Below are 25072 nucleotides of genomic sequence, written 5' to 3'. Positions count from 1 at the left end.
CTACAGGTGTGGTACAACAGAAATGGAAAAGTATTTTTTAAAGTAAAACAATGTTTATTCTATGAAATCAAGTTAAACTTTTTAAAACAAACAGTGAATATCTTAGCAACCATCAATTCAAATACACCCCCCAAAGAATACAACACTACGTAACCTGTATACTGTCCTTTTAACACCCAGAAGACTTAACAAACTTCTAAACAGAAGCACATCAGGGTTTACATTCAATACTGAAAACATTTATAATTCCGAATTCACCAAATGATCAAGAGATAGTCTTTCATGGCAGAGAGATCACCAGTACTGCTGCTTTGGCTGACTTCAGCTGCAACACACTGAAAAATGAAACCAAAAAGACAGAGACACACCCAAGCTTTTCTCAAAGTGAAACTAAAAAGCAGAACCAGAGCTCAGCTCCACCCACACTCTGACATCACTGCAGTAACATGAGCAGCAAAACATTTCTTAAAGTGACATTCTCATGACACTGTGGTGAACAACTCAAACTCCTCCTGTAGCTTCCGGTGCTCCCTCAGGAGCCCAGCATCCGGGGCCTCCGCATATCTCCTGTCCACTCGAAGTATCGCCTCCACTAATCTCTCCCTCTCCGCTCGTTCCTCCTTTTCTCTATGGGACCGAATCAAAATTAGTTCCCCACTTATCTTCAGAGCCTCCCAAACCGTCGCTGCTGATACCTCTCCCGTGTCATTTGTTTCCAGGTGGTTCTGAATGGACTTATTCACCTGCCCACAGACCTCTTCGCCTGCTAACAACCCCACATCCAAACTCCACAGCGGACGCTGCCCCCTCTCCTCACCCAACCGCAAATCCACCCAATGCGGGGCATGATCAGAGACTGCAATCGCCAAATATTCTATCCACGCCACCTTCGGAATTAGCGCCCTGCTTAGACCAAAAAAATCAACACTGGAGTAAATTTTATGGACATGAGAAAAAAACAAAAACTCCTTCGCCCTCGGCCGCTCGAATCTCCAGGGGTCTACACCCCCATCTGCCCCATGAAACCCTTCAACTCCTTTGCCGTGGCAGGCCTCCTCCCAGTCCTGGGTTTTGACCGGTCCAGATCGGGATCAATGACTGTGTTCAAGTCCGCGCCCCCCATGATCAGGCCGTGAGACTCCAAGTCCGGGATCCTGCCTTATAAATCCCACATTGTCCCAGTTTGGAGCATATACGTTACAAGCACCACCCGTACACCCTCCAACTTCCCACTCACCATTATATATCCCTTATCTGTCACAATTCTTCCAGCCTCAAATGCCACTCGCTTACTGATCAATATTTCTACTGCCCTGGTCTTTCAATCCAGCCCAGAGTGAAACACCTGACCAACCCAACCCTTTCTCAATCTCGTTGGGTCTATAACCCTGAAGCATTGCCACGTCTGCCTTCAGCCCCTTTAAATGTGTGAAAACGCTAGACCTTTTGACCGGCCCATTCAAAATCCTCACGTTCCACGTAATCAGCCTGGATGGGGGTTACCACTCCCCACCCCTGCCGACTAGCCATAACCATTTTTGGCCAGCCCCGAGTCCGCCCCCCCCCCCCCCCCCCCGCTTCCCCGATCAGCAACCGTTCTCGGCCTCCCATTTGTTCCCCAGTAATAGTTCCTCCCCTGTCAGCAAAGCAGCCTCTCCCCTCTTTCCCCCCCCCCCCCCCACCACAGCAGCACCCAAAACCTAATACTCCAGGTCAAGCACCGACCTAGCACTTGCTCACCCCCCACCTCGCTCCCTAGAGTCAGCTGAACCATGCTGACCCCGATAACCCCCACCCTTGATGCCAAACAGTCTGACTCCCTATTGTTTGAACCCCTCTCCCTACAGGAATAAACCATTTAACAACATTGCATTCCCCAGTAAGTAAACAACCTCAAGTAGAAGGAAATTAACATAAACCAATGAAGAAACAATCACTTGAAACAAAACGCAACCTCCCACCGAGTAGCACCAACTTCAGGGCCCCCTCCGCATCAAATCCCTGCAAAACAAAGCACCCTCAAACCACCACCTCAGCCAATAATTAACCCCAAACTACATACAATCTTGTTTTAACTGATGCAAACATTACAAAAATACAAACCACCATCACGTAACTTCTCCGAGACTTAAGTGTCCTTTAAGACGCTTCCAACTTGTTTTAAGGCTCTCCATTTGTCAAGGAACTCTCTTCCACTTTAATTGTGGACCATCGACCATAGTTTTACTTAATTAATTGGAACGTTAAGCTTTCTTTTCTTTTTAGTTTAATCAATACCCTAGGTGACGTAGATTTAGTCCTTTTATATGCTGATTCCAGCATGACAACAATACAAAGGAGATACTTGTATTACTTTCTCCTGGGGTCTCCAGCTGTCCCTAGTAATATCTGCTGCAAATAAATAGATGCTGAGTACAGGGAAAAGGTCGGAGAATCGCCGGGGGCTGCCGTGAATCCCGCCCCCGCCGGTTGCCGAAGTCTCCGGTACCGGATATTCGGCGGGGGCGGGAATCGGGCCGCGCCGGTTGGCGGGCCCCCCCGCTGTGTTCTCCGGCCCGGATGGGCCGAAGTCCCGCCGATAAAGTGCCTGTCCCGCCGGCGTGGATTAAACCACCTTTTGAACGGCGGGACAAGGCGGCGTGGGCGGGCTCCGGGGTCCTGGGGGGAGGGGGGGGGCGATCTGTCCCGGGGGGGTGCCCCCACGGTGGCCTGGCCCGCGATCAGGGCCCACCGATCCACGGGCGGGCCTGTGCTGTGGGGGCACTCTTTCCCTTCCGCCTCCACCACGGTCTCCACCATGGCGGCGGCGGAAGAGACTCCCCACACTGCGCATGCGCGGGAAACTGTCAGCGGCCGCTGACGCTCCCGCGCATGCGCCGCCCCGAGATGTAATTTCCGCGCCAGCTGGCGGGGCAACAAAGGCCGTTTCCGCCAGCTGGCGGGGCGGAAATCCCTCTGGTGTCTGCCTAGCCCCTCAATGTTGGGGCTCGGCCCCCAAAGATGCGGAGCATTCCGCACCTTTGGGGCGGCGCGATGCCCGTCTGATTGGCACCGGGGCGCCTGTCGGACATCGCGCCATTTGGGAAGAATTTCGCCCAAGGTCTCAGAGTATCAGTAATTTCCAAAAATTCAATAGTTCAGCATATAACAGGTATAAGTACCATGGTTTGGGCTTTAAAAAAAAATATTTCATGGGATATGGGCAAGGCCACCATTTGTTCCCAACCCTGATAATTCTTCTTGAACAAAGTGGCTTGCAAGGGCATTTCAGAGGGCAGTTAGCCACTGCTGAAGCTATTACCTGGCATGGTAATTAGTGCACAAGCTTAAATAAAAACAAGACTATGGTAATACACCAAGGATCCTTTGACAGTACCTTTCAAAGCCGCGACCTCTACCACCTTGAAGGACAATGGCAGCAGACACATGGGAACACCACCAGCACCTGCAAGTCCCGTTGCAAACCACAAACTATCCTAAGCTCGCAGTGCCAAGAAACACAAGGTTTAGGGGGCAGCACGGTAGCCTTGTGGATAGCACAATTGCTTCACAGCTCCAGGGTCCCAGGTTCGATTCCGGCTTGGGTCACTGTCTGTGCGGAGTCTGTACATCCTCCCCGTGTGTGCGTGGGTTTCCTCCGGGTGCTCCGGTTTCCTCCCACAGTCCAAAGATGTGCAGGTTAGGTGGATTGGCCATGCTAAATTTCTCTTAGTGTCCAAAATTGCCCTTAGTGTTGGGTGGGTTTACTGGGTTATGGGGATAGGGTGGTGGTGTTGAACTTTGGTAGGGTGCTCTTTCCAAGAGCCGGTGCAGACTCGATGGGCCGAATGGCCTCCTTCTGCACTGTAAATTCTATGATAATCTATGATAAAACGCAACGTGCGTTTGATTAGTGGCCTCAACGGGGAACGCGGGCCGAGGCCTCACATAGCCCTGTTTCGTATACTGAGGAGCTCCCCATGCACCCCCCAACACCCATGTGGGGAACACCCAGTCCAATTGCACCAATGCCAGGGTGGCAGTGCCAGGGCACCATCCTGCCCAAAGGGCATGCACCTGGAGGCATCCGATCACTGGGAGACCACTACGAGTGCCGTTCCATCTAGTCCCCGTTTCAGGGGATCATACTGAACAATGCTCGCCGGAGGTTTTCAAGGCGAAGGGGATAGATCCCATGCATCGGGTACCTCGGGAATCTGCACATTATAGTGAGACTAGCTGTCATGCTTCAATACGCAGATTTGCTAAAAAGTGATCCCGCCGACAATGGACGGGATTCACATCGCAATGTCTCATGAGATCGCGTGGAGATCTCGTGAGGCGGTTGCGAGCCGAGTTGATCCCGGGAGCGAGGTCTCCCGGCACGGTAGCACAGTGGTTCGCTATGTTTGCTTCACAGTGTAAGGGCCCCAGGTTCGATCCCCGGCTTGGGTCACTGTCTGTGCGGAGTCTGCACATTCTCCCCGTGTCAGTGTGGGTTTCCTCTGAGTGCTCCAGTTTCCTCCCACAAGACCCAAAAGACGTGCTGTTAGGTAATTTGGACTTTCTGAATTCTTCCTCAGTGTACCCGAACAGGTGCCGGATTGTGGCGACTAGGAGCTTTTCACAGTATTGCAGTGTTAATGTAAGCCTACTTGTGGCAATAATAAAGATTATTATTATATCGGTCATGCTGCACTGCGACGAGCTGATCTTCAGGTTCAGCATGGCCGTTCACTTTGATCACGCCTTATATCATTGTTAGCACACTGTTGTTGAGTCAAAGTCCTGAAAGCCCTTCCCTAACAGCACTACGGATGTTCCCACGCAAGATCATCTGCAGCACATCATGAAGGTGGCCAGTTTAATGGATTTATATTCGTATTGGTAAACATTAGAAACAGAGTATAGTTTGAGGTGAGTTTAATTTAACGTTTCTGTGCTGGAAGGGATCTATAGTTGGATTCATGCTGGGAAAAGGTGTTTGTGTGTGTGGGTTAGTAAAGTTCCAACTGTGATGGAAGGAGCTATGGCATGAAGAGTAAATATAGTTGCTGGGCAACAAGAGGCCCTTGTAAGGGACCAAAATGCCATTGTTCTTTCGTTTTAGCTGGAAGCAACAGCAGTTTGTAGAGAGACAGCCAGGAAGAGAGAGAACAGCTCCCACAGCTCTGCTAAAAGCAGTGGCTTCAGAAAGCTAAAGAGGAAATATTTCTCGAACAAAAGAGAAAATGCTGGAAAATCTCAGCAGGTCTGACAGCATCTGTAGGGAAAGAAAAGAGCTCACGTTTTGAGGCCGATGACTCTTTGTCAAAGACAGAGAAAATGGGAAATATTTATACTGTGGAGTGAGAATGAAAGATGAGTCATAGCCACAGAAACCCAGGGAAACCGGGTGCTAATGGCCACAGAAACAAATAGGAAAGAGTGCTAATGGCAGTCCCCAGAGAGGACAAAAGATGTGAAAGGTCAAACAGCAGAGAAACTAACATCAGAGGATGAACTGTAGATGTGGGGGGAGGAGAAGGGGAAGCAAAGAGGAGCAAGGTTAAGGAAAGGTGGATAAGATTGGGGGGGGGGGGGGGGAATTAAATATATATTAAGAAAGAAAGAAATGGTAAAAGTTAGTTAAAATGAAATGGGATGGAAAAAAATGGGTCAAGGTGGGTAGAGCTGATCATCTGAAGTTGTTGAATTCGATGTTGAGACCGGAAGGCTGTAACGTGCCTAACCGGAAGATGAGATGTTGTTCCTCCAGTTTGCGTTGAGCTTCACTGGAACATTGCAGCAGGCCAAAAACAGACATGTGGGCATGGGAGCAGGGTCTTTTGTTAAAATGGCAAGCAACAGGAAGGTCAGGGTCCTGAATACACACAGACTGAAGGTGCTCAGCAAAGCGATCACCTAGTCTGCGTTTGGTCTCTCCGATATAGAGGAGACCACATTGGGAGCAGCGAATGCTCCCATTTGAGAAATATTTCTCTCAGCTTTACTATAAGAAAAGCCATACAATGGAGTAATGGATATCAAAAGAGCAGCTAGTTAAGAAAAATAGAAAAATGAAACGCAAATATGTTTCCAGGTGGTCTCAACTTAAAGGTACGAAAACAGAGGACTGTTCAGTAAAGGCAGACAGAGCTTAGTGGAAGACTGAGATGCCAGAAAGACATTTGAAGTGATTTTTAGGTTTGTGAGATTGTACTATAGCCTGTGGAATGTGAATTGAAATATTTGTAGGAATTGGTGACTGGACCTCGTGTGCAAAAGCAGTCAAGGCAACCAAATCCTCAGAGGGGTAGTGTAAAACCTGGAAATGATTCGCTTGGTAGAAGTGGAGTAGAAGCTCTATTCAAAAGAGTCCTTTGGAAATTGGATTTTGGAATGCAACCTGCGAATTGAAACCCTTATTGAGAGCGAAGGTTCTAAAATGTGTCCTAGGAGTGGAGTATAGAAAATGTCATGTGACAATCATCTGGGGGGATTCCGAGGAAGAAATCCACAGACACTAACTTGGTCTCAGGGCAGAGTGTGTATTTGAGCACAACCAATCGATGTGCCTCAAAGAAGGAACTTTGTGTGTCAATGAAACCATTATCGCTTCAAATGTCCTGTGTCATTCGTGCTTGTCTTAAAACCTGTGAATAATTGTTAGCCTAAGGGGGGAGCAAAGGAGTATTGTATTATAATTCATTTTTTCTATGTTTAATGTTTCATATTTTTCTTGTTGTTAAAAATCATTCACAGTCCTGTGACTCTCTTCCTCCACATTTGAAATAAAAAATAAATGTTTTGGGGCGGGATTCTCCGTGGGGGGGATCCTCCACTTCGCCAGCAGCACACTTATGCCCAGGAATTTCCTGATGGCTTGGGGGTGGCCACAACAAGAAACCCCATTGGCCGGTTGCCAGGGTGGGGAATCTCACTGCCGGGGGCACAATGTGCCAGAAAACGGGTCTGGCGGGACGGAGAATCCTGCCTGTGATCTTTTGAGATTCCATTCTGGGATCTTCCCGTCCAGTTATAACATCAACTGGGATCGTAACAGTGGTGAATCCAAGGTGGCTTAACAGAGTTGCGATACAAACAGGTCATGACAAGAATATTCTACTCTTGTTCCTATGTGCTAATCTGTGTAATAATGACATGAAATGAAATGAAAATCGCTTATTGTCACAAGTAGGCTTCAAATAAAGTTACTGTGAAAAGCCCCTAGTCGCCACATTCCGGCGCCTGTTCGGGGAGGCTGGTACGGGAATTGAACCGTGCTGCTGGCCTGCCTTGGTCTGCTTTAAAAGCCAGCGATTTAGCCCTGTGCTAAATAATGGCAATATACCTGCAAACACGACATTATCTGAGCTTGTTGTCAGCTGATTCAAGTCTTCTGAAGAAATCCGAACCTTGTTTTATTTCACTTCTCACTCTATTCTATTTACTCCCCTCAGGCGAAAGAAGGAGACGTCATGATTATCGACCAAATTCTTGAAGATCCCTACTTGACATCCAAAAAATTTAGAGAGTGGAAGCGGCTAAATCATGAGTTTTTCTTAGACATTTGTGGGTACAGTGCTGTTATGAAGCCACAGAATGGTGCGTCTGAACTGGTATTACCAGCACCACTCTTGACACACACACACTCATTCATTGAAACTCATGTGTGAACCAATTTGTAATGAGCACACTGCCCAGCAGACAGCAGCATCCCGCCATGCTATCAAACCTTTAGCATCCACATTGTATATTTGTACATAATATATTCAGCAGTATTCTTGTACATAAATTGGATAACAGAATAGTGTCACAGGATGCCTAATATGTGCATGAGATAACGTCTGTATTCTGTTTATTCCAAAACCTATTCTTTGTTTCTGTTGACCAACACAATATGCTTTCAACCTTGTATTTGAAAGGACAGGCAGTAGTATTTATAAAGATTTTAAGTACACACATACTGTATATGTTGTACTAAAAAAAGCTAAGCTTTTAGTCAACAACACCTATATGTTCCAACAGTTTTATATTGACAACTTAACTCACCCCGTCCAAATGAATAATACTGGTGACAAGTGGCTGATAATAATCTCTGGCGAATCAGAGATGAATGTCTTAATCTACTCACAGTTTTAGGTGAACATTCATTTTTATGTAGGCTTTGAACATACAAATTGCTGAATGTATGTAAAGTATGTAAAGTTTTGCTAGTGTAACACTGAATGAACAAGAGTAATTTTTGATGTCCCTTTGAAAACAACCCAGCTTTTATTAAAATTATAGCTAAAAGCTGTATATGAAAATGACTAAAAATATACAAGTATTAATATTTATATATGACTCCCTGCTCACGATTTTTTATACGGTTGCTTGTTAAAAGAAATACGTTGACTCAAAACTGAAATACCTGGGGCCCAGAGGTTGGTGGAAGATCTATTGACACATTCAAGGTGATTGACGACAACGTCATGTTCAAGTTTTGTATCAATATTAACTATGTATGGTAAGCTGACAGAAATTGATCCTGGCTCCCAGGGTAATTATTCTAACTATATGCAAGTAGACAGAAGACTTGTTAGACCACACTGTACCTTTAACAAAAACACAATAGTAAGACTTATCTGAATACATTATTCTGTTGTCATTTATTGTCTTTATTGCTTGCACTTTACCTGCACCATTAACTGTAGGCTGAGGGGAAGGAGTATACTGAAACTGTGATAATACTCATTTGGGTCACTTAATGTCAACTGACTTCATTATCAGTGTTTAAAGGCCTCATTGAGTCTTTTTAGCCATGCAAATTTGAGAATGTAAATTTAGTACATTTTTGATTTGAAATCAATAGAAAAACATGTCTCAGTTACTGACAGCGTTTAACTCACCTGATTTACTTTCTGTGACTACATGTAGTTTTCTCGCATCTGTAGGTTCCCATTGTACGTTTGTCATTGTGTGTATGCCTCATGGTACATTGCACAGGTGTACGAGTTGTAAATCGCACTGCAACAATAAAAAGGAAAATTCAACTTTTGTTTTGCAATGCTATGGTTAACTATTAACATGTGCTCTGTGCATCATTGGAAGCGATTATTCTTCATGATTTAAAGGTAGTCTTTTTTGAACAAATTGTAAGCCAGAGTTGTAAAACGTTCGACTTCATGAAATTAAATTCTCTGTGATACGGTATCTTCTTCGAGTATTTTGATCTCCATTCCCTGAAGGCGATGTTGTTCATTTTTTTTTGTCTGTCTTGTGCCACAGCCAGTCAAACTCACAAGTTGGTCGCTTAAAAAAACAAAACTCCTTGTTCACTGAAAGAGCTGTAATGGACGCTGAAACAAAATAATCCAATCTTTCCAAAACTACGGGACTTGAAGTTAAGCTAGTCTCTAATGAATCCAATAAAGAATTTGGGAGAAATATCGGGTGGGATTCTCCCAGCCATGGGGCGGGCAGGAGAATCCCCGCGACCTGGCCACGCCGCCCCGACACCGGCACGTAATTCTCCACTCTGGAGAATCGGCGCCGTTGGCGGTGGTGTGGTTGGCACAGCGCCGGTCGCCGGCCGCTCTACACGACCCCCCCCCCACCCCCCGCGAATCTCCGGCCCGAATGGGCCAAGCGGCTGTAAAAAGAAAAACCAAGTCCCGCCGGCACCAATCTAACCTGCTCTGAGCCGGCGGGACCTCGGCGTTGAAGGGTCGGGTGGCGGCCTGTGGGAGGGAGGGGGGGGGCATGGAGGGTCCGATCGCGGGGGGGCCTCCGATGTTGCCTGGCCCACGATCGGGGTCCACCAATCGGCAGGCCGGCCTCACTGGCTGGGGGCCTTCTTTCTTAAGCGCCGGCCACTGTAGCCCTGCGCCATGTTGCGTTGAGGCCGGCACATTGAAGGAGGCCACTGCGCATGCGCACGTTGGTGCCGGTGCCACTGCGCATGCGCGGATCCCGCAGCGCACAGTTCGCGCCGGGATCAACAGCTGGAGCGGCGCAAAATGTTCCAGCGCCTTGTTGGCCCCCTGTAAGGGCCAGAATTAGTCCTGGCAGTGGCCCGTTCACGGCATTGTAAAACGCGACGGTGTTTACGACGGCATGGATACTCTGCCATGGGATTAGAGAATCCCGCCCATCTTTTAGCCACAGAATGGTGTGAATGTGGAATTAGATACCCATAGGGAGTAGTTAACTAACATAATGATTAGCATAAATGCATCTAAGGGGAAGTTAGATAACTAAGTGAGAGCTAAAGGAAGTGAGATACCCTCAATTACAACTCGAGAGAGATGATTGGTAATACAAAGGCTTTAATTAGCAGAGAACCAGACAGCTGCAGAGAAGTGTGCTCACTGCCCACTGAACATTACCTTATATATGGCTCCCTGGGAGGGCGGAGGTGGAGTCCCCCAGGGTTCCAAACCCGGTCTTAAAGGGATCATGACATGAAAGGTACAGTTATCATTCATCACAGGAAGAGAAGAAAATCTGATGGGATCAGATGGAGAAGGCTGTCCAGAGGCAAGTGTATAGCTTAAACTTGGCTCAAATGGCTCTGTTTTTGTTTTGTAAATTCTCTCCAATTCATTAAATACATCCTGTGAGAACATTTTGAGATGCTCTACAATGCGATTCAGGTGAGATTGATTTCATTCAGTCCCCAATTTGTGTAGATTAGCTGCTCTTCCTGAACAACAGTTAGTTGGAGCACCATATTTAGCCACAGCTCTCCTGGATAAGGGAGGCAGGTTAATCGATGACTGCTGATCGCAATCCAGAAACTTCTGGTTGAAAGTGTGCATGTGGGAAGGTCAAACTCAACTGCCTCCAATGCTCCTGGTTCAAACTTGTACACTAAAGCACACATATGGAAAATGGGCAACTGGGAAGGTGCTGGAGGGCTGCTGAAACCCCTTGTTCATACGAGAGATAAAACAGGAGAAACAGGTAGGACGTTTAGGGATTGAACTGAGTATATAATCTTTTTAAATAGATTTTGTATGGAAACAGTTTGCAACAAAATCTTCACAAAATTATTGGATTTTGTTTTCAGACAGACACGTATTTGGCACGTCCCTTATGTGTAAAGCTTATTAGAATTCTTTATTCACGGAGGGTGGGGAGAGATAAATGGGCCCAATTATTCATTGAACGATATTGATGAAACGTAAAGAGTAATAAACTCCTGAATATATTGCAGTTATCTCTATGATATTTAGTTTGATTGGTGCGCAGCAATTTTTCTCTCACAAAAGGTTTTAATAAAAATATCACCCCCACAATGGATGACATTTCACTGCCTGTATTGAATGGAACTAGAGTTCAGGACGTGATGGACAAAAAGCAGATTATGGTCTGTTATTATGATTTGTACATCCAGCCTCATTAGGCCTTGGAAAAAGAAAGATGCGGGGGAGGGTGAAATTAGTCTACAGACTTGTAGTGCACCGGAGGTCTGTTATGCACTGCACAAGTTTTATTTTCCATTGACTTGAATTTTTAATTTCAAACCAGGAAAAACAAAAGTTATTTTATTGCGAACATATTCAACGTAACATCCAACAAGGGTATGCAGTTTGTACATTTTTTCCCCCTCCCCACCCCGCGACAAAGCTCCTTAAATATAGCCATGAACGGCCTCCACTGTACCTCAAAGGCCTTCTTCGACTCCCTTCAGGCAAATTTGATTTTCTCCCACCTGAGAAACTCTTACAAGTCTCCCAACCATGCTGCAATACCTGGGGGCATGGCCAACCTCTGATTCAGTCCCTTCCCCTACCTCTCCCCCCAGAGCCTGTCATCATTACCCTTATGCTCCGCCTCCCCAACCCCACTCTGAATTGGGCCCACCCAAGATGGCATCCACGCTGTCCAATACCAAACGCGCCCTCCATAACCGCCATGTAGGAAGAGCAATGCTTGAGAGAGGAATCTCATTTCCAAAGTAACTTTGTGATGTGTTATGTACTCTGGGATAACACAGGCTGCAACTGGATGCAGCTGTGCAGCTTTAACCAAAAGATACTCCAGACCTTGAAGTTAGTTCAATCTGATTTATTGAACTGTTAGCACAGTTCTCTGTGTGTTCGACTCTCTGCTAACCTAAGTGTGGTTACTCTGTCTGACTGAACCAGACTAGCTCTTAGCCACGTGCTGGAGGTATGATACTGTACATACACCCTGACTCACTCTGTAGATGTTCATCAGTGGAAAGAGGCGGAGTGTGAGTGCCTCATGCCTTTTATAGTGAGATAGCACCCCTGAGTGTCCTGCCTGCTCATTGGTCATGTCCTGTTCTCTGTGTTCATTAGCTGCCTGTCTATCATTTTCTGCATGTCTGCATATCATGACAGTTTGCTCTATCGTTCTCTAAACTTCAATGGAAAGAATATCAAATGTACTGAAACATCAGCTGCCAGTTCACAAGACACCTGTTTAGTGTTGCTAGCATCATTTCCACTGCCTCTTTTCATTCTATAAATTTTGAGCACAGATTAAAAGTGTGGTATTATGGTATAGAGTTTTAACAATATGTATTTTGTAGTGATAACTTCGATCTTCTGCCATAGAGGAATTTGAGTAATAACATGGTAACATTTTTTATTTCCTCCCCAGATTGTGTTTTTGCCATGATTCAGTAGTAATATTCAATGTGCACCTTAATTATAACAGTTAGTGGCCATTTTACCTGAAATACTGCATTGCCTGGAGAGAGAAGGAAGAGGTTATGATCAGCCGAAGGTTTGCTTGAGAGGCTGGGAGGCGGTGTGGTGGAAGAAATCTCCTCCTCTGTTTGGCCCACAAGCAGTACTGTAAAAAACACTGACATTTACGAGCTGCTGCTCCTGTCTCCAATTCGCTGATGGACAGCTCAATCCCTCAGAAAACCAGTTGGTTGCTGTAATTAGGCTCCCAAAGGTCTCCGAACGATGCCTGCATCCCATAAAAGAGTACATTTTTAAAAGATGTGCAGCGTGAAAGCCCAAATTTTATTGTTATAATATGCCAATATGATGGGAAGTTGGAAAGATGTTCCACAATTTTTAATGTCTCCCCTGCCACTTACTTGGTCGGTTTATTATCAACCCATATTCCTTGTTGGTAATCTGTGATGTTCAGTCTTTAGCACAAAAAGATTTGCTTGAATTTCCCATTTTACATTGCTGTCGTTAAATTTGAAACTCTAACCATTTGATTTTGAATTTTATATGGAATTTGTTCAGGAGTTTGGAAATGTTCTTGCTCTCAATGTGATTTGAAATTGACACCATATCCCTTGGGGAAATCCAGGCAATGGAATCATTGTTTTGTAACTTCACAATCTACACAATGAATATCATCTATTGGCATATAGCATGCCTTGAACAGTGGCAGCATGCCAGTTGCTGGAATATCTAGAATTAACATGGAGGTTACTTAGATTGGCATCACTGACTGTATGCATATTGAACTATTTCTGAGGACGCAATATAGTTTGATGGAGTCTGAAAGGTAGTGTGGATGCAATTGACATGCCGTTTCCCTTGGAGACTACATTAAGAGCAGAGTCGGTGATATCTCTTTCAGGACTATTCCCTTTGTGCCTCACAGCTATTTAAAATGCAAGCACCGATTTATTTTTCAACTGCAGGCTTGCTTTTTCAAAATGTAAAGGGCATTAAAAGAGGAATTAAATGGGTCGACAGTTTGACAGGTCCACAGACCTCACCCACTTTTTATGCATGTTCGCGTCTACTCTTAACAACCCAAAGGGGATAGCTGAACCTCTCCATCAGGGTAGCTTGACCCCTTCAAAGATCTCCATTGCCTTTTTCTCTAATTCGTAAAGCCCATAAACAGTGTTTCAGAAACTTGATGACCAAAATCGCTTCTGTTTTAAAAGTGTCTTCATGAACTTCCCTCATTCCACACCCCCGGCAAAAAAAGTGGGTGCCAGGTTTGGGGGAGGAGCAGGACTTCTAGATTCCGGGCCCCAGTTTCAATTTGGCGAAGGAGTAGAATCCTTCCAGCTTTGCGAAAATTCAGGCCATGTTGTTACATTTACTATGACTCCCAGATCTCGTAGAGTATGATCCTATGTGTTACCGTTTGCATCTATCTGCACTGCATTTCATTGTCCGTAGATCTACATTTTAACTAGATCCTTGTGTATTTCCTCGATTCCTTCATTAGATCTGTATGACTCAAGCCTCCCAATAATCAAGTCACATTGTGGTTCTGAATGCAAGTTATTTATGTACATTAGAAGTAATCCTGCATCCACACTGTAAATTCCCCCCCCCCCCCCAGTCCAACATCATACCCCTAATTGGTGTCACAGGCACCTATAGCCTGTTCCTTATCTCTATACATGCTTCACAATGTTTAAACTAATATCGCAATCTTTCCTGAAAGACTTTCTGGAGCTCCATGTACACTGTATCTACATTGTGCACTTGGGATGTAGCTCCCTCAAACAAGTCAAGGAACTTGGTCAGGTAATCTGAAACAATGGCTGGAATTCTCCGCTCATTGCGATTCAATTTTCCTGCCAGCAGTGCAGCCCTGCCAGCGGGTTTCATGGCAGTGTGAGGTGGCTACAATGGGAAATCTCATTGACAATCAGCGAGAAGACACACGGTCAAGAAACACGTGGCTGGCAGACCAGAGAAACTCACACAATATTAATTGAAATTTATTAGATTAAATTTGTATAGGTATCCTCAAGTTTGTCTATAATTATGGATTCCATTCATTTGTCAGATAGGGATGCAAGATTAATTGATTAATGTTGTTGCCTGGATATGTTTTGTCATCTTTGCTGGAAATAGGTTCCAATCCATGTTCTAATCCATAATCTTCTGGACCTCATCAAGACCAGCAGGGCTTTGTAGAATGTAACCCTTGTCCCATTTCAATTCATTTAACAAGAGAATTATATCATTGCAAGGAGAAAATGCTTCCAAAAAGCTGCCATTTCCCTCTAACGCTGAAAAGAATTTATTTTGAAGCCTTATTTTGCTGATATTGATTGTTTTTCTTCTTGCCATTCCAATGCAATATCAATTTTAGCACATTGTCATTTCTGAGAAGACTTCCAATCATGTTGTCTCACCAGTGTATACAGTTGCAGAAGGAGAGCTGGATTCCTGCTGAGCACACTGTCGAAAAAGTTGGCTTCCCGTGTAAACTTCATGCATTGCTCTCTCTTGTTTTGTAAACTGATGAGTAAGGACAAGAAAGATGATGAGAGTTGACAGGGTCGGGACAATGAGCAACAACATTCAAAACTGGAGTAGATTGGCCAGACTTACTGCAGGAATATTAAAATACTTTTCTCGCGGCAGGAGGCCATGAGGCTGTAAAGTTGCATTTCCTGAGTGAGTGCACAGGGCTACTTAAGAAATGGCAACTGTCACTTTGCGTTAAGGGAATGTGCTTGAAGAAAGTCTATCCTGGAAGTGAGCAAGTCATACTACATCTATTCACCTACCATCCTTATAATTTGGAAAGCAGCCAAATGCAATGACTAAATATACCCGAATAAAAAATGGTGATGCTCATCATTTTAAAGCTTCCCCCTTGGAATCATAGTCTACCTTCTATATTATATCTGCACTGAGATATAAATTTGAAAAAGCACATTGGCTGTGATTGCAGTTTCATTATCCTGGTGCATCATTGATGTCAGGTATTATTTTAATTTGTTTCCTTGAAAACTGGGATAAAACTGCACCCTGAGAGAACTGGTGAATAATTGTGCCCGAATGTTAATTTTACATTGAATTTGCTCTGGGCTTTACTCAGGAAATGCAACATCTTTCCTCTGATTTTGATTTCGGTTTCATTTCCAAAGAATGGTTAGAAATACTTCAGAATAAAACTGTAAATCGGGATCCCGCCAAATGATTGAAGTCTAATCTTTTTTTCATAGGAAAGGTTTCAAAAAGATCAATAAAACACAAAGCAAAAAGATGCTGAATAGAGTCAAGATTTTTTTGTCATGGTCAGCACCTGCAACATAACGCTTTGGTCCTTCAATACGTTGCTAATTCTTCACCAAAAGATAAAGCTCGCCTAATCTAAGTGATTACTAACTCCCTGATCACTAACCATAATATTCAACATAGCATCCACTGGGAAGCAAATTAATTGACCCAATACATTTTCACACAGGCAGCACCTTTTAATTGCAGCTTATTTTCTCCCATGTTCAAAGCGACAGCACCTCGCCAAGCAAAAAGTCAGAATGTTTGGTAGATGTGCACTTAAGGATCAATGATTACGCAATAAATCCTGGGAAGTTGTTTCGGAGACTGGTAGGATGTGTTTTATCATGGCTGCAACAATGATTAGTTAATCACCATAGGTTTTTTCAGTTTTTAAAAAAATTTAGAGTACCCAATTAATTTTTTCCAATTAAGGGGTACTTTAGCATTGCCAATCCGCCTACCCTGCACATTTTTGGGTTGTGGGGCGAAACCCACGCAAACACGGGGAGAATGTGCAAACTCCACACGGACAGTGACCCAGAGCCGGGATCGAACCCGGGACCTCAGCGCCGTGAGGCCGCAGTGCTAACCCACTGCGCCACCGTGCTGCCCTTTAGTCACCATAGTTAATGGTAGCGTGTCAATGTTTTGAAAAAGAAATAGTACTTGGCATTGGAAAAGCAAAGGTTGCTTTTGCTGATTATGATGTTGTCATGTGCAAGTGTCTGTGATGCAAACAGTACAAATTACTTTTCCACTGTGCAGTTACCATGATTGGAAGTTGCAGGGTGCGATTTAACCACCGCGTTGCGCCCTGCGCTGATCTGGGTGCGCCGGTTACATCGGGGGAAAGGCCAAAATTGAGATCTGTGCCGGGCGAGAATCAGTTTACTATCTAACCGGCCCGCTCCCGATGGCGAGATCCAGATCTCACCCAAATATGGTGACTATATCATTAACCCCAATGAGCACCAATTTCCATCTCGTTAGCGAGATTGAAGTCGAATGTAATGGGAATTAACCGGCTCCCCTGCGAGAAATAACTTTGGTGTTGTTTAGCACTCCTTTTTAAAAATGTGAAGCTGGCGCAATGGCTGCCGAGGGGATCTGAGGTGGGGGGTAGCCATTTCCATTTCCTCGCATGCAGCCCAAGGGCACTGAAGTGCCACCCCAGCACTCAGAGGACAGGGGTGGGAGAGATTCCTCAGGGGGATTGGGCTTGGTGGGGAGGCTGATGGCTTCCAGGTTGGAGGTTGCCCCTGGGCTGGGTTGCGGGGAGGGAGGGGGGGGGGGTTGCTGAGGGCCTTATCAACTATGAGGCCTTCAAGCCATCCTTCAATATTGTGGATACCCGTAACAGTGGCAGCTACAGCTGCTGCCTGTATGTCCTACCAAAACTGTCAGGTCAGAGCCCTGTCAAGGATGTTCAACTGCACCTTGAGCGCCAGTGGAATATGTGGATGCCAGGATTTGGTTCCGGTGAGATTTGGTTGTGTGGGAAGGACTGCACAGTGCGGCTCCTGGACAGGGAATGGCGCTGATACATGGAACTAGTCACACATTGATGGACAGATCAGTTCTACGCCAAAGTTCTGGACATGATAACAGATTCTCAGGCTTATCCTCTGGTGAACCACTGTAATAGGAGATGTAAGGTAGGACCTGCACTACAGGTTTGCCGGTAGCTCCTGCCGGCTGGCTCCGCCCACGGAGAACTGTATAAATATGCATGACCTCCAGTGCCCTGCCATTTCGCCAGCTGCAGCAGGAGGCCACGCATCTGACTGTAATAAAGCCACAGTTGTGCCCAACTTTAGTCTTTGTGCAATTGATCGTGCATCATCCTCCATTTCTGATGACGAACCTGTGCGAGGTGACACCGTATGCTTGGGTTTTTTTGTGTAAATAAACTGATATAGCTTTGAACTGGTGCCAATATGGAATGGTGATGCTTCCTTGTTGTTTAATGGTTAATGTGATGTGTGGAATATTGTTTGGCAGGCAAGGAGCTCTGCATGATTCCCGCTGGGTGGAGAGGCAGGTTCTTGGGCTAGATCTTTTATTTTTGAGTTACTTATTTATGCATCATTAAGGAACCTATCGAATCTCTTCACAGGGTGCTCACTAATTCATCCTTCCCGTCCTGGCTTTATAGGGTTAAAGGTCCTGGTGCAACATTTAATTAGCACCTAAACGCACATTCACTCAGTGCAGCTCTGGTGTGTTGGGAACATATTATCCATGGCACCAAGAAGAATGAAATCCTCTACTCTATTGTTCAGCAAGGCTTCCCTGGAGAGATTCTTCCAGGGCATCTAGGACAGGCGAGAGGTCTTATCTCTTCATACTGGGAGCAGGAAGTCCAACAATGTGACCACACTAGCCTAGGAGGTGGTCATCAGGAAGATCTGTGCCTTGGACCCCAAAAACATAAGATCATAAGAACTAAGAGCAGTAGACAATTCAACCCCTTGAGCTCCACCATTCATGGCTGATCTCACCTCGGCCTCATATCCACTTTCCTGCCAGTTCTCCATAATCCTTCAATCCATTACTTTTTTTTAAATGAATTTAGAGTACCAAATTATTTTCTCTCCAATTAAGGGGAAATTTAGCATGGCCAATCCACCTAACCTGCACATCTTTGGATTGTGGGAGTGAAACCCACGCAGACATGGGGAGAATGTGCAAACTCCACACGGACAGTGACCCAGGGCCGGGATTCGAACCCAGGTCCTCAGCGTTGCAATCCCACTGCTAACCACTGCGCCACATCCCGCCCCCTTTAACCCATTACTAATTAAAAATCTGTCAATCTATGTCCCGGCATCCACCACACTCTGCGGTAGTGAAGTTCACAGATTTACAACCCTTTGAGAGAAGTAATTTTAATCATCTCTATTTTAAATCTGCAACCCCTTATCCTAGAACTATGACCTCTTGTTCTAGATTGACCCACAAGAGGAAGTATCCGGTTCACGTCTACTTTGTCAATACCTTTGTCAATATCATTCCTATATACCTCAATTAGATCTTCTTTCATTCTTCTAAATTCGAGACAGTTATACACCTAAACTGCTCATTCTCTCTTTTGTAAGACACCCCTTATCTCTGGAATCAATCTAGAGAACTTCCTCTGAACTGTGTCCAATGCAACTACATCCCTCCTCAAAGAAGGGGACCAAAACTGTACCCAATACTCCAGGTACAGTCTCACCAATGCTTTGAACAGTTGCAGCAACGCTTCCCTACTTTTATACTCTATTCCTTTGGTGACTATCTGTGTGGAATTTGTATGTTCTCCCTGTGTCTGCATCGGTTTCCTCCAGGAGTTCCGGTTTCCTCCCGGCGCTGTGAGGCAACAGTGCTAACCACTGTGCCACCATACCGCCCATGGGCTCACAGTAAGTCACTGACCTGTTTTGTACTGCACATGATTCTCCAAGAGTCTTTTCCATTGGCTTCAACCATTTCCTTTTGTCTACTTAATGTCCCACTCTTTCTTGGTGCTTTTTATGAGTTTTTGAAGTATTGAAATGCTGTGATAAAGTTGCATTGCACAGTAGATTTTGAAAACTTTTTTGCAGTGGGAAGCAGCAATCAACAAATTCTTCAAACTTGCTGATCAAGGAAACACAGATAAAATTGTGAATCATTCAGTCTTTGTCGTCTGGCCTCTTAGAAATTGTGTTGCACAGAGACACCGGAAAGCTCCATGCTTCTCACTGACAGTGAAGACTTCTGTTGTTCAATCATTCCACTTGGTTTCTCAGGGGTTATTTGATCTTTGTACCCTGTGAGGTTACTGATAAAATAGAATCCAGTTACACCCCTTCTATGAAATAATTATACTGAATAATGTCATTCACCCAGGCAGGAATGGAAAAGGTCTTGTGAAGTTTATGTGGGTTGCAAGCATTGGATCTTTTCACCAAATATGAATGTATTGTCACGGTGTTGATATGGTGCAATGTGCAGAACATGTTAATGAGGGCTGAGACAGTCACCAAAATCAATGTTATCGTCTGCACAATATTATAAATAACCAATGGGATATTTTCCTGTCAAATTTACAATATTTCTTGATGTTGACAAAGTAAAATTTGTACACTCTGGTTTGTTTGATAGTCATTGTGAGATCACTTGTAAGACACACAAAGTATCACTGCATTTTGTCATTGTTACTATTACTGTTCGTGACTCATGCTACATACAGATGGGTTCGATTTCTGTGATTGGAGAATCTTCAAAGGGAGGAAAAATATCATTCATTATTGAGGGGTGGAGGGGGGCGTGTGGTTAAGTGATGGGGAGATGGGGCATAGGGACTAAGGGGCTCAAAATAGGAGAATCACCAGGGTGCATGATTTCTGGGCCGTCATGGTGGTACAGTGATTAGCACTGTTGCCTCACAGGGCCACGGGCCCGAGTTCAATTCCGGCCTTGGGTGACTGCCTGTGTGGAGTCTGCACTTTTTCCCTGTGTCTGCATGGATTTCCTCCAGGTGCTCCGGTTTCCTCCCAGAGTCCAAGGTTGGCCATGATTGGCCATGATAAATTGCCCCTTAGTATTCAAAGGTTAGGTGGGGTTATGGGGATGGTGGGAACGTGGGCCTAGGTAGGGTGCTCTTTCCAAGGGTCGATGCAGATTCGACAGGCCGAATGGCCTCCTTCTGCACTCTGGTGATTCTATGAATCCATGGTTCTCTCCCTGGCCTTTGCAGTCACCGGCCGAGGGAGATCACCAGTCAACACCTCATCCTGAGCTCACAGGCCACCTCGGATAAGGATCCTGAGGAGGCATCTGATGAACACCTATCACTGTATTCACCTGCACCCTCGACCAACACAGATAAACACACCTCGGTGGGAGGACCTAGTTTAGAGTAGGCTCTGCGTCACTATCTGCTGATCACCCCACAGACACGGGTCCACAGCAAGCAGAGACAGCTAAGGTCACTGACACTCTGAGGATTGCGGGAGACCAGGTCCCTGCTGAGACTGAGGAGGAGTTTCTGCAATCAGCCCTGAGAAAAATGTTGGAGATACAGAGACAGGCAGGGAAGATCAGGCAGAATTGTCAGAGACATCAACAGACTGGAACGAAGGATGATTGACTCCATCCATGTTCTGTTTGACGTCATGGCTCCGGCATGCAAGCACATTGAGGTCACCACTGGGAGGGTTGGGGATGCTTCGGAGAATCAGGTCCAGGAGATTGGACAGTTTCTGCTGGATTTGAGTTGGACCTGCACTATAATGTTCCAGCGGTGGCTAGAGAGGGTGTCACGGGGCACCTCAACCTCCCTCAAGGTGCCTATTCTTCTCAAGGAGTCAGGGAGGGATCATCAGGCACCCGCTGAGGAGTGTCAGCTGGACAATCTGGAGGGGGTCCAGCCCTCCAAGGGAGTCCAGCCATTCCAAATCCCCTCTGTGTTTGACCTCATCAACTCAAGTTGGTCAGTTCAGGGAGGGAGGAGGCCGCATCAACTCTGAGCAAGACACCATTAGCAGGCAGGGCTTTCAGGCTTCGGGCCTCCAGAGGACGTCTACCAATGACATCGCAAGCAACGGGGCAAAGCAGCGATCAGGCCGCTGTTACCTCTGATATGGATGTTGGAAACACACCAAGAGGTAATGTTAAGAGTTAGAAAAATTAAGGAGTTCTGAATACACCATGGTGGCACGGGTGTTTAATCACTGTACACATTTTGCACCTTTGTAAATATATTTTGCTATTGTTGCTAACTTTTGGTTGGCTCTTAAATTGTTCTGTTTGTTTAACCTTTGCTCTAGAGTCGCCAGGTATCTTTAAGATACCGCCACGAGGTTCAAGTTTGAGTAATGATCAATAACTCAACACACCAATTAGTAAGATTCAAATAAAAGCCCATTTATTATCCACAGTAAATCACTACTCATGCATAAGCTCTACTTTCTAGGCTATTCCTATCACTAAAAGGCCTATACTTAGCTTCGGACGGGCCCACCAGGTCAGGGGAACAAATAGCCTTTTGTTCAGGTCCTGAGTCTGCAGGATTCAAAAGCTGGTATGGACTGGTAGCTAGGAGCGCCTATCTCATAGCGAGCATTGACTTGAGACTTACTTGATTGGCGGCAGCGAGGCAGGTCACTGTCAAGGGTTGGTTCAAGTTGCTGAGTGACCCTGCCAAAGAAGGACGATTTGAACTTGGGGGCTTTACTTTATAGTCCCAGGGGCTTCCCGTCCTTTGGGGCGGACCCCATACCTGGTTCCATGATCACTTGGATCGATTTCTCCAATACTGGAGTTGTTCCCTGATCGTTGGGCGGTCCCTAAATGTCCGTTGGCCTCCCTTTGTCTTGGCTCCTGATGGCGCCGAGTAGTCTGGCTTGGCTTTATTCACCTTAACTGTTGCCATTGTGCCTTGGAATCGCTCATTACTATGCAGATGGCTGCTGGTTTCAGTGCTGTCTGGTTGTTTTGCAGGTTCCAATATACATGATTTCTGTATTTGCTAGTCTTTGCCTGTGTTGGCTGAATTTCCCTTCAGCTTTTGCGGTTCTCCATTTTAAGTCGCGAAGTGGCCACCTCAGGTGGCTACACTATCTCCCTCAAGTCTCAGGTACTGAAATACTCTTCCATGTGATGCAACGTTCTGCAGTCATTCAAGGATAACAGATGACCCTCTCATCATGTATCTCCCATTGTCTCCCTCAGTCTCAGCTCAGGCAGTTGCCATTAGTTCTACATAAGTGACATGAACAAAGTTCCTATATGAACACGAACAGAGGTTTCCAACGTCCTTGTTTCAGATTCCAGTATCCACAGTATTCCGCTTATTTTTCCGTTATGAGCATGATGGTTGATCAATGCTTTCGTAAGTCTTGAGGTCGGAGGACCATATAATGTGGCCCCATGAGTATAGTGCTTGGGAGGTTATTGATTATCCTGAGGCGTCTGCGCTGACTGTCAGGTCAGGGTTACGGTTTAATCAACCATTGAGGACCTGACAGTCCTCAAGCCTGCTGCAGTGTTATCTCATTAGCACGATTGTAGCTGAAGGCTACTCTTTCAGTCGTTCCCAATCTCCACAAGCATGATACGGAGCAATGGAAGTTGGCTGCACTTGGTGACACTTGAAATTTTGGCGCACCTGGTGAAGGCCTCCCGCCCCTTTGATCGCCTCAGCATGCACTTCAAAGGGCCCCGCCCCTCCACCGACTGCAACACGTACTTTCTGAATGTGATTGAGTACTCCCGGTTCCCTTTCGCCATCCCATGCCCCGATATGACTTCTGCCACGGTAATTAAAGCCCTCCACAGCCTCTTCACTCTGATCGGTTTCCCCACCTACATCCACAGCAATCGGGGATCCTCTTTTATGAGCGATGAGCTGTGTCAGTTCCTGCTCAGCAAGGGCATTGCCTCGAGCAGGACGACCAGCTACAACCCCTGGGGAAACGGGCAGATGGAGAGGGAGAACGGGAAGGTCTGGAAGGCCGTCCTACTGGCCCTGCGGTCTAAAAATCTCCCGGTCTCCCACTGGCAGGAGATCCTCCCCGACGCGCTCCATTCCATCCGATCGCTCCTCTGCACCGCGACTAACGGGATCCCTCACGAACGTGTGTTTGCCTTCCCCAGGAAGTCCACCTCCGGGATCTCGCACCCAACATGGCTGACAGTTTCTGGACCCGTCCTCCTTCGGAAGTATGTGCGGATCCATAAGTCGGACCCCTTGGTCAAAAAAGTCCACCTCCTACATGCAAACCCACATTACGCCTATGTGGCCCTGACGGGCGGCAGGACACAGTCTCCCTCCAGGACCTGGCACCCACTGGATCCCACCCACGACACCCGACCTGACACCCCCCCTCCGCCCTCCTGGTTGCCTCATTCACCCCTGCTCCACTCACCCTCCCTCCAGCGAACCTCACCGCAGCCCTCGCCCCAGTAGGATCTGTCCTCCCACTGGTCCCACTCAGGGGTGACGAAGACGAGGACAACACGCTCCCGGTGTCGCAAGTGACCAAGTCGCCGCCCATATCACCACCAGGACTGAGGTGATCACAGAGGAGGGTCAAGGCCCCGACAGACTTAACTTTTAATGTTTTCCACCACCCTGCCGGACTCATTTTTAACAGGGGGTGAATGTGGTGGTCACCACTGGTAATATATTACATGTTTTACGGCACTGCCCATATAGTAGAGGTACAGGGGTAAATCCCTGCCGGCTGGCTCCGCCCAGTAGGCGGCGTATAAATGTGTGTGCTCGCCGGTGCTGCAGCCATTCTGGTTCCAGCTACAGGAGGCACCACATCTTGTTCAATAAAGCCTCGATTATTCCACTACTCTCGTCTTTGTGGTAACTGAGAGTGCATCAGCTACCTTGCTAAGATCTTGACATTCTGCCATGTGTTATGAATGTAGAAATTGTTATATATTTTATATTTGTGGCAGTGAAGCCCTAGTTTAAAATATATACAGGTAGTATGTCTGCTAAAGCTGTAATTAAAGAGGCGTAAACAGTGAGGTAATCATTCATTGCAACTGCTTACTTGGTTACAGATAAAGGGCTAATGGAACATTGTTTACATTTTGGATGTTTCCCTGGAGTGTAGATAATTTATGAGGGCTTGTATTTAGTCCTAGATAAGCATGTCATGAAAATTAGTGGCAGACAGATGACGTCATTAATAGGAGGAGCCAGGTCTGCCTGCAGTTTTGCAGACTGTTATAAGATTTTAAGTTTTGTCATAGGATTTGAGTCTGACAAGACAGAAGTGTACTAGGTCTGCTCTTGAAAGGATCTCTTTCCAAAAGTCTCTTACACAGCTAAGTAAGTTACCTTTATTTATAACTGGAATTTGACCTGTATTGTGTTGATGAATTGTTTTGGTGGCAGGTGTAGATAGTAAGTTAAAGTTTTTTTCCTTTTCTTTAAGAATTGTTTAACTGATAATTGTGCAGCTATTTCTTTGATCTTCATGTGGTTAATTCTGTGATTAAATTAACGTTTTTTTTAACGTAAAAGATACCTATTGGTCAGAGTCATCACTCCTGGTGTGAAGTATCCTTTCCTCACAGTTTTAAAAATTGTTTGGAATTCTCGTCTGGTATCCTGACAGACGAGTGCATTGATGTTTACAGTAATGTTTCTG

General features: G+C 45.7%; 1 protein-coding gene across 3 annotated transcripts in view; it reads left to right on the top strand.

Moving 5' to 3' along the window:
• LOC140420938 (connector enhancer of kinase suppressor of ras 2) overlaps nt 1–9156 on the top strand; it is a 986283-nt gene extending 977127 nt beyond the window's left edge. For 2 of the 3 annotated variants that reach the window (XM_072505113.1, XM_072505112.1), the window contains one exon: nt 7422–9156. In XM_072505113.1, coding sequence (XP_072361214.1) covers nt 7422–7637 — 216 coding nt within the window. In that variant the 3' untranslated portion in view covers nt 7638–9156. The remainder of the gene's footprint in view (nt 1–7421) is intronic. The other variant, XM_072505114.1, reaches the window with a different exon arrangement.
• Nucleotides 9157–25072: the final 15916 nt, after the last annotated feature.

Source organism: Scyliorhinus torazame, chromosome 5 (genome assembly GCF_047496885.1).
Source record: "Scyliorhinus torazame isolate Kashiwa2021f chromosome 5, sScyTor2.1, whole genome shotgun sequence".
Taxonomy (NCBI): Eukaryota; Metazoa; Chordata; class Chondrichthyes; order Carcharhiniformes; family Scyliorhinidae; genus Scyliorhinus; species Scyliorhinus torazame.
The sequence above is the reverse complement of the archived record's forward strand: the minus strand, read 5'-3'. Positions and strand labels throughout refer to the sequence as shown.